Source organism: Hylaeus anthracinus, unplaced genomic scaffold (assembly GCF_026225885.1).
Source record: "Hylaeus anthracinus isolate JK02 unplaced genomic scaffold, UHH_iyHylAnth1.0_haploid 12002, whole genome shotgun sequence".
Lineage (NCBI taxonomy): Eukaryota > Metazoa > Arthropoda > Insecta > Hymenoptera > Colletidae > Hylaeus > Hylaeus anthracinus.
In genome coordinates, this window is record NW_026534349.1 from 11365875 (window position 1) to 11380587 (window position 14713).

The 14713-nt window shown below is 36.9% G+C and overlaps 1 protein-coding gene across 1 annotated transcript in view; it reads left to right on the forward strand.

Annotated features, from left to right (window-relative positions):
- The first annotated feature begins 1690 nt into the window (after positions 1-1690).
- The window catches only part of LOC128891840 (neurogenic locus Notch protein), a 355943-nt gene continuing 342920 nt past the window's right edge, over positions 1691-14713 (forward strand). Inside the window, exon 1 of the mRNA XM_054151691.1 lies at positions 1691-2324. Coding sequence (XP_054007666.1) covers positions 2207-2324 — 118 coding nt within the window. The 5' untranslated portion in view covers positions 1691-2206. The remainder of the gene's footprint in view (positions 2325-14713) is intronic.

Consider the following 14713-nt stretch of genomic DNA (forward strand, 5'->3'; position numbering starts at 1 on the left):
TCGATTTGTACGTATTAACCAATTGCGAGTGACGATATTGTGCTAGGGCGAATCAGCAACTTCAAACGAGTTTGGGAATATTTGAAGAACTTTTTATAGTTGACAAGAAAGGATTTCATACACAAATTAATATATTGAAACATTATATTTTAATACTCTACATTTGTTTACATTTTAAGAAAAATGTTCTTAATATAAATCTTCATTTAAATTAATTTTATTATAAAACATTTGAGACTCTTATGGCCCGATTCTTCATGGTTGATACTAACCGAGGGTTCCGGTTATAAGATGTGTCCTTTGCATGAAAAGATCTCGTCGTTACTTGAAACATTTAGAAATCTATTCTCGGGCCAATATTAACTGTAGTCTTCCTTGTACCATTCATACGAATCTGAAAATACGTCGCAATTTATGCATTACTTAGAGCCTTGTTTCTGTAGTTTGTCCTACACGATTCTGCTTTGATATTATTATTAAATGCGAGCGTATACGTTATCAGTTTGTATGTGAAAGAATTAACGGTCTACTGCTTCGAAATCGGCCCTATCGTTGGGAGGTGTTACGCGTGCATATGACTTAACTAACAACTTTAATAGTGATGCAACCGCTACTGCTGGATACTTGGTTCACACACAGCAGATTACAGTGAAATGGGAATTAATTAAAGGTATCTACAGCGTTCGTTACAATGAAAGCAATTGTAACGCATGCATAATTGATGTACAATTAAAGTATTGATCTTGTAGAATGTGGTAACCAGTAAGGTTAGCACAGTGAATAATAAAATTATTGACACTGGTAACAATTCGATTAGTTTATTGCTTCGTACGAATTAGAAAACATCAAATTTCCAGGAAAGCACTTAACTAACTAAATAACTAATAATTTAGTTAACTTAACGCTTAGAAGAGTTGCAATAATTATAAAATCAAAAGGAAATCCCACGAAGGAAGTATTATTTATACTTGTAAATTAATGTAAATTTCTTTTTTTTTTTAATGAATTTTTAAAAAGTAAACAGTTGTGCGAATACTTATTGCTTCAACATTTCTATCGATTAATTTTTTTTTTATTTGTTAATTTCGTAACGTACATAAATAGCTATTTTTGTTGTACTCTATTTATTCTAGAGTTTTCCGAGAATATGTAGAAGTTCATTGTTTTTAAAAAATAAGTTAATAAATTACAATTTTACATAATTTTGTTGGAAATTGATCGGTGTACGAATACTTTCTACACCCACTGTACATACATAGAGATATCCATACATACAGAAATTCGTTAACTACTTTTTGTATCCCAGAACGTCAAGAAATGCAAAAAGAAAAACGAAAATTATCAAATTTTGACTAAGAACTATACTTCCCCTTCTATTAGGTTGTCCCAAAAGTTTCTTTCGCTTTATTACTAAGTAATACATGCACAATAATTTATGTTTTATGTTACCTTACCGAATTGTGCACGATTCATTTTGCTCCATTACTGTTACAACATAAATATTTATGAAGTTCGATTGTCTATTTATATAAACACGACCACATAAAATAATTGGGGACTTTCGGGACAACCTAATATTTGATTAAAACTCAGTTGAAGAAGCAAATTATTAAAGTTCTTTTACATATTATCCTTTTATTCTGCCTATTAATAATCAACTTTTACCCGTGTTAATAACTTTGTGAATAACCGTACATTAATTTTTATTTAAAACGATTCCCTCAACAGTAACAAATAAAAAGCCATTCGATTATTCAATTCGTAAATTGGCGGTAAAACGTTTAAATTCTTCGTTCAAAAGATTCTGTCGCCAAGAGAAAAGTAGATGCGCGCGACGGTCCCTTTCTTATGTAGCTGATTTCCTATTGGCTCTCACGGTCCGCCATCCCATGGTGGCGTAGTGATACAGCCCTTGGAGGCAGGTGCGCGCGCACTGGGGAACTACTTTCAGCGCGTTAAGCGAACAATAGGGATACCAGAAGTGTTTCGGACGCGGTCGTGTTCGTATACGGTTGCCGCATGTTTTTTTCTCGTGCTAGCTCGCGTGAACGTGTATACACTTTTACTGGACGGTGTCGGAGGTGACATAGATTTCGGACGATGTGCGTGGTCAAGTGACGGTACGCGGATCTTACACTGAAGTGCACCGAAGTGTTGGTTCTGTCTAGTGTGTGCGCCCGGGCCCCGATGAGTGTGTGTCTACCCGATGTGTGTGGATAAAATTCACGGCATCATGTTGTTGCCACGCCGAAAATTGGATTACGCATCGATGGCGTTTCTCCTCTTGCCCCTGCTCGTGCTTGCGACCCTGCCCGCAGTATCCGGTAAGTCTGATCATCCATTTTTTTTCCACGGGCATACCTTGTCGGAGTCTCTGTCTTTCCGAGAGTCGGTTTGAAGTCGTTGTTCGCCACATGTCGCTGCTAGGCAACAGGTCACGAAACAACGCCGAGCGCCGGCGCGTTGGACTCCAAAACGTTAACTGACGTTCGGCGTCTCCTTTGAATATTTTCTCCGTTAAATGTCGTATAGGCTGTTCGAGGTCAACGCGTCGAAAGATTATTGAACGATTTCGTCCTGTGCAATTGGTATTCCGAACCGATTTCGGACATCGTCGTGCTTGCCTTCGATTACTATCTGTCTCGAAAATATTGACCATTTCAGTCGGTCCGCGTTCCTCGTCGTTCCATTCCGCTTCGAAAAATTTTCTTTCGTGCTCGATGCAATGTCAGAACGAGAATGCTAACATTTCTGTTTACGTGTTCAGTTTTCTGCAGAGGTCTTTTGATCAACGTTAATTTATTATCTACTCCGTTTGTTCGTTATTCCCAATAAAATTGACATATTTATTTTGCGTACGTACCATAACAAAATAATTCTACAGCTTAGCAGGTTTTCCCTCCATTTGACGTTCGTTACATGGGCGGACATTTTAAGTACAGGGGAACATTGTCATTGGCGTGGAAATGAAAAATGTTGTTTCACCTTTGAAATTCGTGTTTTTACTGTTGACGACTAAACGGAAAGTGGTTACGTGTTTTATTTTCATCATAATTGTAACGCCTTGCGTGCTACTCTCGGATACACGTGGTTATGTCACAGTGGTGCTCAATTTCGATATTGTCGATAAGCGCGCGCGTTAAAGTTGGCAATCCCTGAGGGACAGGTGCCCAACCCCGCTTTCCAGGAAACGAGCTGTTCTTCCCTCGTGCGCACATAAACATCCGAACCAACATTTCGCGTACCCGTTTCTTCTTGTCTCTCCTCGCAAATTACACCACAATTTCGGTCTGAAATTTTCTATATAAAAATAGTTCTTACCTATACGTGTCTCGAACGATTGCTATAAGAGTGACGTAATTCTGAAAATACATACAGTGGGTGTAGAAAGTATTCGTGTGTACATTCGTACACACAGTTCGAACAAACATTCATAAACATTATCGACGTATAGGTTTCGACTTTATTTTTGGTAAATTTATCTGTGTACAAAATAATAAATTAAATTATTTTTTTTCTTTTTCTATTATTAAACAAATGCTTGCTTTTTTTCGCTCCCTTCTGGAAACTCAGTATTATATAAATTATTATTTTGTACACATCAATCTGATTTATAGTCTACTGCTATGTTAAGCTCATCTTTAATTTTTAAATACTGTAATTTCAGGATTCATCAAACTTAATGCAAATTGATATATTAATTTTGACATTTCAATTTGTATAATTAATATGCCTGGTATAAACGAAATTACTCTGTACCGTTTCGTTATGAAGATGAATTTTCAAAAAAAGATTTAAAATAATGTACAGATAACAGATATGACTATGGTTGTTCGAGCTACCATTGTGCGCGGTCCTACCGTTGTAAAAGCATCATCCTGAATCATGTTGATTTTAATATAAATACCTATTTATTCTCCAGACTGAATATGATTATACTTCCTTTCCGTTTAAAAGTCATAGGCCGCGTATCCACGATTTTATTGCTAGAACCTCAAACTTGTCTCTTATCATTCTTATGTCAAACAGGATATATGAAATAATATCCACCGTTATCGCATAATATTTAACAAATTCTAATGCACCTATTTGTATTTCTGCAAGGAAGGTGTCTATACATACGGGTTTTCTTTTACTAAACAAGAACTATGTAAAGTGCGACGTATAGCAAATTGTGACCTTTCGAAACGTTAACGATAATGAATTTTCATTTTCACTTTTCTACAACACATAAATCTCAGTCGTCTGTGATGTAACGCTGGCTGGGACCAATGAGTGCTTAGGCGGGAAGAACGTGCAGTCAGTACAAAGCAGACGACTAAAGAAAGTTAGCAAATCTGGAGAGTAGTGATGCGTGGACAAATGCAAACTTTGTTCCTCGGTTGTTTAATAACTATCGTGTAATCAATTCTGGCCGGTTTCAAATTAATCCGAGTCGGCTAAAGACAATTTTCAGGATTATTTTGACTTGTGGTATTTCAGCTTTTGAGAATTGATAGAGATCAGTTAATAGTATAAGAGAGATCGACAAGGTTCAATTTTTCTTTCTTGCTAGTGACATTACTATTTATTTGCTTTTGTGACTCTGATAGTTTGGGATACATGTAAAATTGTGCGTTCTCGAATACTGATTAAATACGTTTATCAGATCCACTTGACTGCAGAATATTACAGAATATTACAGAATATTTGAATTGTAATTGTTGTATTTATTGGTCTCTTTCCAAAGGACTAGCATAGTTCTACTTTTTAGGACGAAAGTAGTCAGGTATATTCGTGTATATTTGTTCTAACTTATTCCCATTTTGGAATACGTTAAAGTACTGAGAAGACCAACCTTCTGAGTTTCCAAGCTGATCTCTATTATAATGTATTTATGTATACATGTAATTTAATCTCAACCTAATGGTCATTGTACTGCATCTATGTATATGAATTTTAATAGCAATTCAATTTTACGTATCATTACTCTTTCGTTCTTTACGTATGATAACTTTTACGTATGATACTCTTCTAACAGGTTGCAAGTGCACTTAATAATTATAGCAATTGCAGATTAGTAGCAATAAGTAGAATTTTATGGCTATTAAAATTCATATACATAAATGCGTTACAATGACCATTAGGTTGAGATTAAATTACATGTATACATAGATACATTATAATAGAGATCAGGTTGAAAACTTAGAAAATTGATACTGTAATGTACTCCAAAATGCCAAGTAAGTATATCGGTTCAAGATAGAGTTATAGCTCCGAATTAATTTCTACAACAATTTTTTTCGCAATGTCAGTGTCCACTGGACGAAGGGAGAAGGATATATTCTGGAATGTTCTCGGATCGAGAGGGGCTGGCAGTTGCTTCCGAGAGCAGACCGAGGACCTCGCCTCGGGTCTGTTACTTTGCGTTGAGATACTCTGAATGCGGCATGGCGGCAGTTCTCCAGACGTTCGCTGTTCTTACGTTCTCAGGCTTTCTCTTCTCTCTCTCCTTAGGAAACGATTCGCCCGGACTTAACGTGCTTTCACACAAAACTACGCGTCGCCTGCGCCCCGATACAAGCGTCACGTTCATTTTCGCGTATCTAAATTACGGCTAAAAAAACGGGCAATTATAATACTCGTCGTAAAATCAAAATCCATCGAGTTAATAGTCTTTGGAAGTACTCGTTGCTCTGTTGCTAGGCGTTTCGTAGGGGGTCATTTTCGGAATGTAAATTTAAATATTAATGAGAGATATTTCACATGTGGATCTATTGTAGAATTGTACATTGAAATTTACAATTATTTTCAGTGTATCGATTTAAGGTGGTGTTGATAGCCATATCATCAGATATAATAGAATAGTTGGTGTATACAAAGCTGATGTATAATTTGGAATTTATCAAAAGGCAAGTCTATTTTAGTTTCAGATAATTGTTATTGTCATTGGAATGTGAACTATGTATATTTCTTAAAGTTGAAATAGTAAGTAATTATGACCATGTACATCTTGTATCACACTCTTTTGCAATATCCTTGCATGGTTATATTTGGGACAAAGTACATTGATGTCTATTGAAACAAATAAAATTATATTCGCTACATTGATCTGTGGGAACAGAGGGCTTTTAACCTGTTAACTTTATCAAATAAATTATTTTTAGGCAAGCTCGTTGTATAATATTTCTTGCAAGTCAAAATTCGGTGTTACAAGGCCGGATGATTTTGTACGTTCAAGTACAACTTACGTATATAGTACAAATATACTAGTAAAAGAATATATGTCGATTCGCAAATCGATTTTGTTAGAGTAACATATAATTATGTTAATAAAATTTGTGTCGAATTTTACTTTTGATATCATACTTTTTTTTTCCACAGAATTAATTTGCATCGGTTCTATGTTAACTATACCCTTTTTTAAGATTTTACGTGCTACATCATAATTCAGAAAAGTTCAAAATTCTTATGAAAGTAGAAGTTTCTTATAACAAATAAAAGATAATGAATTTCTCATCCATTATCCTTTAAATGAACTACGAATTAGAATTCAAACTATAGAATGAAGTTACATTTCATTCATATAATAAATTACTGCAGTAGTTGCAATGAATATTAATAATAATACAGTTGGACTATATTATAAATTAAATATGCATAAATACATACAGAGTTCGGATACAAAAGCACGATTACGCTATTCTCATTTAAAGAAGTAGCGATTGTACAACTTCCAAAGTCGGTTATCAGTTATTCGAGTTTCTTCGATTTTTGGTCGTTGGTGCAACCAGCATTATCTAAGTTGGAATTCAGTCCATCTTCATCGCGTAGTTAGAGACACTCGAAACCGTCACGACTTAGAATCCGACGTGCGATCGACCTGCAACCGGTTCCTCGTTCCCTTTCATCGATTCAGGGGCCACACGAGCCTTCCGTGCACACGTGCATACACACGAGCGTAACTCGAGAAACGCGTGCACGACGGTACCAAAGTCTGCCGAGCATCTCTCTCGCCGTTCACTTATAGCGGCAACCCGTTCTCCAAGAAAGGTCACAATTTGACGATCGTTCGCACCAAGCGAGATTTCACTCTTGGAAAAATCGGACGATAATTCACTCCAGGAATAGGATTGGTTCGTTCACACCTGAATCATTCGCATGCGGGCGACTGCCGTTATACAGTCGTTGATTCCCATTTTAAAGGGTTTTCCAAAAAGGGTCTGAGAACTTTAGTTTTTTGATAACAACACAAATGCTTGTAACTTTTACGATTTGAAGTTTTGTTGTTATTACTTAGTGGAGATATTTAACGACCGTAAGCAACAAGGATATAAAAATAATGTTGACCCAAAACAAAAGAGTACCATTTCATGCTCAATTAGCCTTCAGGATGATTAACCACAGGATGACTTGTGATATAAACGGTTGTAACCATAGTACTTTTGAAATTTGTACATTATAATTTGGTAGAAATATTTGATAGATCTTAAGCTAGAAGAATATCTAAAAAAAAGAAAATTTACTTTTTCATCTTCCTATTAAAAGGTAACAGTCAGACAGAGTTACTTTCGCATTTATAATATTAGCATAGATCGACTATCATGTTTTATGAGTAATAATCGAATCTCATAAAGCGAACATTATGGATCGTATGTGACATGGTTTTCCATCTCATTACTATTACAGTAACGATGTTTTCATTCTAAGGTGCTCCCGTAGCAATTACTCCCTCAATACCTCCACCCAGTTGCTCGACCGTTCCGTTTTCTTCGTCAAGCGGAGGACATTGAGAGAAGAGGAATAGATATGCGGTATCTCGCGGCATCTGGCAACTAAAAGGGCAAGATCTCTGTCCGACCATCGCGTACACCGACCTGGCCTATACGCCACGCAGACATTTGCATTCGCTCTAACCTTCTCCCGGTGTCGTTCCTTTCCTTCCCGTTGTTGGCGCATAGCGTAAAACCGCATAATTAAGGACCTCGGCTACCATACGTCCATCCGTTCCTTCCGTTCTTTCGTTTCCCTCTGCCAGTTACGTCGTCCTGCTCGTTCAAAGATCTGCGGCACTCCTCGGTATCGCGCAAGGATCGAGGATTGTGCCGTCAGTCAACGGCAGGACAGCATCGAGCCCTTATAAAACACGAAAGGATCTATCCTGCGTAGCAGTATGTAGATTCTGAGAAACTCCACTCGACTGGGAGAGAATTTTTCGAACCGGAGAAAGGGCAGCAAGACGCTTGGAGGGTTTATGCAAACGTTGGTCGACTCTTTGGATAAAATCGAATCGGATGACGTAGATGACTCGTGCCTATTTCGTCTCTGTGTTGATAGATTTTTAAATTTGATGCTGCGAGAATCGCAGTTTGTAATTGATGCTTTTGGAGCGCCATATGTACATGTAATATTTGGGACAGAAAGGGTTGATTGACTTTTCTATTTTCCAAAGGAATTGCCACCCATTAATATGTTAAATAATATCCTTTCTTCAAGGATATCCTTTCTTCAATTGTTTCATTTGAAACGAGATAAAGATTAACATCTGCTGATAGTTAATCGTGTTTCTGTAATTAACACTTTAAGGAGTCAAGCTTACAAATATAATGGTTCTTCGTACAAGAAATTTATCTTTCAATATTTTCGCTATTTTTCTTTCACATTTTCTCTAACGATGCGAGAGATCGATTATGGGATCAAAGTTCAAGTATACATGTATCAGAATTTTAACAAAAGGCCATGCAAACTTTCATTTAATTTTGGGCGGAAATCAATGATTACACCCTGATTATACTGAGATTTCTGGTACACCGTGTGGCAAACATATCGGCAGATACATTTTACCATTAAAATTGCCAAATTATTCAATTTGATCCATGTACTTTAAACTTCTTCTTTAAATCACTCGACTATTAACAATGGTTTTACCGCAATTTTTTAGAACAACTGATGCATTATAATAGAAAATTAATTTTCTTGATCTAGCTTCTTCGCGATTTCCGGTTGGAAAGCTGCACCTATTATCACTTGTAGGCCAAAATTCTACTCGTACCAAACTAAAACGAATTAAAGTGAATTCTTAAAGAGCGGGTCTCGCAGAATTCCAGCCACTTTAATTGCTCGGCGCAGTTTTACATCGTTTTATGCCCCAGGGGCACATTCTTCGCGGGACTTTGTCAGTTCGCAAGCGAAGTCTGAGCATCATCGCGTGTTCTCACAAGTATTAAGCGACCGTTCTCTCCGAAGCGTAAGGCGCGCTTTAATTCGCCATCTCCTTCGTCGATCTTTCGTGACCAAGGAAAAACACGCGAAACTGCTGGGACCCGAAGGAAAAAAGTGAGACCCGTAGGAACGTTGCTGTTTTCACGGCGAGAAGACCACCGTGAAGAAGCTTCTTTGCAATTCCACGTGGAAATGGTTTTACGCAGACCAGATTCGAATCTGCTTAAAGAGATTATTTCCCGTGGCATGGCCACGAATAAAGAGTAGGTTCACGTCGAACGTTCGGTACGCGTACGGAGAATCAGACCCCACCGAAAGTTCTTGCGTTTTTAGGGAGATAACGAAGTATTTTCTTTCTTATCCGATGAATGTCATACAGTAAAATTGTCTTCGTTGCATTTTGACTCTACCTGTTCGGAGTTTATTCGGGTTACGAATACCATTTTTGTGAAAATTGCCGATCTGTAAGGCTGGGTGATCCACAATTAGTTTTAGCTGTAATTGAGGTAAATACAGTTTTATGTTCATCTATTTTTTTTGTTTATTAGCAATTTGGCAATCATAATGTTTCTCACGCTTCCTCTTTATCCAGTCAGTGGTTTTAAGAAATAGACTACGGATTTTATGCATTTATATTGTGAAAACGTACATAATGCGTTCTGTTGAATAATATAGTAATATTAATATTCCTCCTTGCATGAATGCGTACACCTTTGGATTACGTTTAGCGTATACATATTCTTGATATATTCACTTCGAAGCAAGTTAAACGCGTAAAAGTGGATTATATTGGTCTTGTTCGGTAAAAGAAAAATTCTTGTTATTCGTTCATCGATACGCGTCGTGTCTGCAACGCTGGCGATACACGGGGCCTGTTCTACCTTAGGTCAATGCGATCGTATCTATTAATCATTCGATTCTTTCCCTCCGTCTCTCTCTTTCTCCGCGGGCGTAAGAGCATGTACGTAGTCACTCTTTTGCCTGATAAATGGCAATGAGCGCCTCGATAAAGCAAATGCTTTACACGCGGCTAATCGCCGACTAACTAATAACTTTCCCCCCAACGAGCGGTCATGGGAACCCGAGTGTTTCGAATTTGCGGAGTTTCCCTGTTTTCGGTAACCTTGGTCCTCTTGGTTTTTAAAAACCTTTGGAGAAATGATTAGTTTAGAAGAAGAATAGAAAATGGATCATCTATTTAAACGAAAGGCTAAATGAAAGAGCAATGAGAACAATTGCGCATGAATTTTTGGTTTGTTAATGTTGTAATAAAAGTATAGAAGATAGTAAGAAACTTTGACGTAACTAGTGACACTTTTTGCCTTTTATGTTAATCTTAGTAAGCAAGTTATTGAAGTTGTCGAAACAAAAAACAGGATATCACATCGACAAGGTTGATTTGCTAACCCACATACGTTAAGTGGATACTTTTTGTCTATTTATGTGATTACTGTACCGACGCTAGGCAATATGCAGTCTGTAATGATTTGCTTAAGAATTTATGACCACGTATCATTTTTGTAGACACTATAAATGAAAGGTATCTTGCGTTCGTATATACATATATCTTTTGGCGGGAAATGCTTTACGTTCTAGTTCCCATTGTCTATCGTATCAAATCTTATTTTAGAATGCAATGAAAATGAATATCTTAACTCTGTGAAAGTTTCACTTGCAAAATAAACACGTGTATCGCTTATTTCTTTATTTTCATTATTACCTTTCGATATCATCGAGTGATGCATTTTCAACGATGAAAGCTTAGGAAACATAATTACGAGTCTTGTAAACGAGCGTTATCATAAATAATGAACGTAAACGTTATCATAGAGAGCATTAGAGAGAAAGATTAAAGTCCTGACTTGGATTATGGTCCTCGACTTAACGAACTGTCCGTTTTAAAATCTGTTTGAAAACTGTCCTCGTACCGATTCAGTTGATATACTGAATCGCAGTAGCATTTAATACAGCAGTATTGAATCATGGGAATAGTTGAAGCTTTCTGCCGAATGCGGCGTTTCAAGATTTTATACGCAAGGTATTTTATTCTGTTCGGAGTTGGCATTTACGGACCGTCTGACGTTCGTCATCGTTGGTTAAGAGCGCCGACAGATGAATTTTTACATACAGTCATTACACTTCTTTTACTTAATAATATTTTATTCGCGTGAAAAAGTATTTTTTGTATTTTTTACGATATTATGTCTTGTTTGTGTTCAAAAATGGTTTGAAAAAAGGTTGCAGCTCTCAGTGGTCATAGTTATTAATTTAAAAAAAAACATATATGTGCAAAATTTGTGATTTGTAACGAGCAAGACCGGACCAGTAGGTACAATAATCGATATAAAACAAATTACGTACCCGTATAAAATGAACAAATAAACAAACGAACAAAATTGTAGTTCACGATTTAGCCTTTGTTTACAATATTTTGTATATCGATCAAGTAGGTATTTCAATTCCTACGTATTTTCTCGGAGTGTGCAAGATAATGACACCAAATTTTGAATTCAAGGAAAAAAGAATGTACACAAGTACAAATCAGAGTTTTCATATAAATACGATGAAATGTATTTCATTGATATATTAATATATGAACTAAAATTACTACTGTTTTTTAGTGTCTTAATTTCATCACTCCAACTGTAATAGGTGCAACTAAGTACTGGAGACTCGAATATTATATGTATCTATAATGTATTAGCACATTTCATTATTGAAATCGAGGATTTTCAAGGGCCGTCTAATGTTTCAAATACAATTTAAACGGTCCGTAGTTTTCTATTAGTAATTTTTATTCAATGTTCTGGTTAACGGATTTCCAGGTAAGCGTAATATTTTACAATTAGCGCGTGCAACGATGCCTTGATTAATTTTTCACGCGGCCAGCCAAGCTTGTGTTTGAAAAGAAGAAACCCCTTCGTAGACACGCTTGTTGGTTCGTATTACATGCTCGCGCGACCGAACAATCGAAAGCCGCATTTACGAGGCTAACGTTCCATTAAATCAACTCTTTAACCGTTTTTTATTCCAGTAGCGCATAGTTAAGCTTATCGGATCACTAGACTATTGTTTCACCACTAACGTAACGAAATAAATTTCGCTATTATTATTTAAAGAGTTCCGTTCACATTTTCCTATGAATTCATTTCAATATGGAGTGCTTTTGTAAAAGCCAAGCAGTTATGTAATATATAAGAACTCTCATCATAATCAGACTCATGAACATTTAAACAGAAATTTATAAATACTAGTTGATACAGTTTACAACGTATAATAGGTATCCAAAGTGAGTCTTATTTCGAGATACAATATTATAAAATAGGAGGTTGGAAATATTTTGACATTTTTAAAATAAATTTGAGATTGTTGAAACCATTCAGTTTTTATTATGCTTCATTACTGAAAATATTGCAATATTTAGATTGCATCGGGTCGCAAAAATTTTTTTCTATTTTTGTTGCGTCGTACATTCTCTCACTCCCTTTTTGTTTCCTTAGCGCGACTATGAATAATTTCAACCTCAAAGACTTGAATAAAAACAAGGGTTGCATCATCTTTGGGATGCGAATTTTTTTCGATTCTTTAGAAATTAATTGCAGCGAAACTATATATTCGATGAATTTTTAAAAAATTTTTTTATCGTGTTTTTATAGTTACATCCACCTCACAGGGTTATTAGCAACTACATGAATTTCTGGTACGTCTAAATTTAGGGTGAATAGTTTTGTTTGCTTAAGGAACATGATTATTACAATTACGATTTTCAATTGTCATTACAATTTTCAATTGTATCGGTGGCGTTTTCGATGTTTTCATGGATTTTGAATTTTCTTCTTTCTCGTTGGTATGATGCTGATGAGGAGGTGATGATGTGTTCTATTGTGTTCGGTGTGTTGCAACTGGTACATGTAGGTTTTACATGAATGTGCTTCGTTTATAGAGTATCGAAATCGTTCTATTTTTACCGAAAGTCGATTTTTATTTATCGATAATAATTTTTATTATCGAGTTCATATAATAACAACGTCAAGGGTAATCGATACTTAGACGATAAAAAAAGGATGAAAGTAAAGAATTCAGAGATCATACTAAAAAGCAAAGCAAAAGGTGGGACAGTTTTTAATCCACCTAACCTTAACCCTTAACCCAAAAAATTAATAAAGGACTTAATAATAACTCGATTTCGTCATCAAACGATATACGTAACCCTAGGGTGCGCCTTCGTGTTTGGTGCTATCATAATCGAGACGCAAAATTTTGTGGAAGTTACGCGAAACGTTCTCGAGCCGATTCGCTGTCACTCTCCTCTTTCGCGCGCATAACAGGGAAGGATCCCGCTGCGGATACCGGAGTGTTTCGCAATTTGTAAGTGAGAAACAGCGTTCTTACCGAGTCCCAGCTCGCGGTGCGAACCTCGGTTGAACTTCTTCGTGGGTGCACACCGATCGTCGCACGCGCATTACTGTGTATGCACGTATTACATTCACCGATCTCTGCAGACGTGCATGTGCAGTCGGCGCAGATACGTTTGCATGGCGCGGCTGTCGTGGCGGCAGACGCCGCGCGTCGAGTTATCAACCACCTTCGCTCCCACAAACTGGTCGCTCGCGATCCTCGCGAATGATAACGCATCGCCTCGCGCGTCGTACCGCGCTTTCACGTTGATTGGCCGTGACTTCGCTCTAATTGGGCTCCGCGTGAACCGAGCCAGAGATAATCCATTTAGCATTCGCTACTTCCAATTTACCGTATCAGACATCGAACGTTTTTCGCCCTAGCCACTTTTCAAACGATATTATTTCAAATATTATTTCAAATCGCGCGTTACTTTATTTTATAATTACGGTCATGTATCTGGTCACTTTGGAAACAGCGTCATTTCAAATATTATATTATACGTTACTTTATTTTATAATTATTTCCATACCTGTGAACACTTTTGAAATGAACGTCAGTTGAAATATTATTTCGTAGTTTATTTGTAATTGTATATCAAGTAGTACGTTGCTTTACAAATATATAACAGTCTAATTAATCTATTATCGATGCAATCTACGTGCTACCAAGTCGTAATTTCTTGATCGTTTCTAGCTTACCTATAGATCTTATCACTCGATCGAGAGAGAAGTGGATAAGGGTGCGCTAGGATAAGAATGCACTAAATCGTTGGAGAAGGGACAAGGCGCGATAATTTTAAATTATTTGTGATACGCGAACGGTTACTCTGTATAATTCCGGGGAGCAAGAATCGTAAGAACGAATCGGATTATCTACGGCAATTACCGCCGGCTCGAATTCATTACACTCCTTGTTAACTAGATGTAATCGTCGCTGGTTGTTTACTCGTACACGGATTACGCTTTGGTTTTCCGGGAAACGCGATTCCTCGTTGCTTTTCGTCGCTCGTGTGCCGCGAGACGTTCCACGCAAACGTGACTTTCTCATCTAAAATCCACATTGGTGCATACAGTGCCATTGTGTAATGGTCCTTGAATCAACAGCCAAGCAC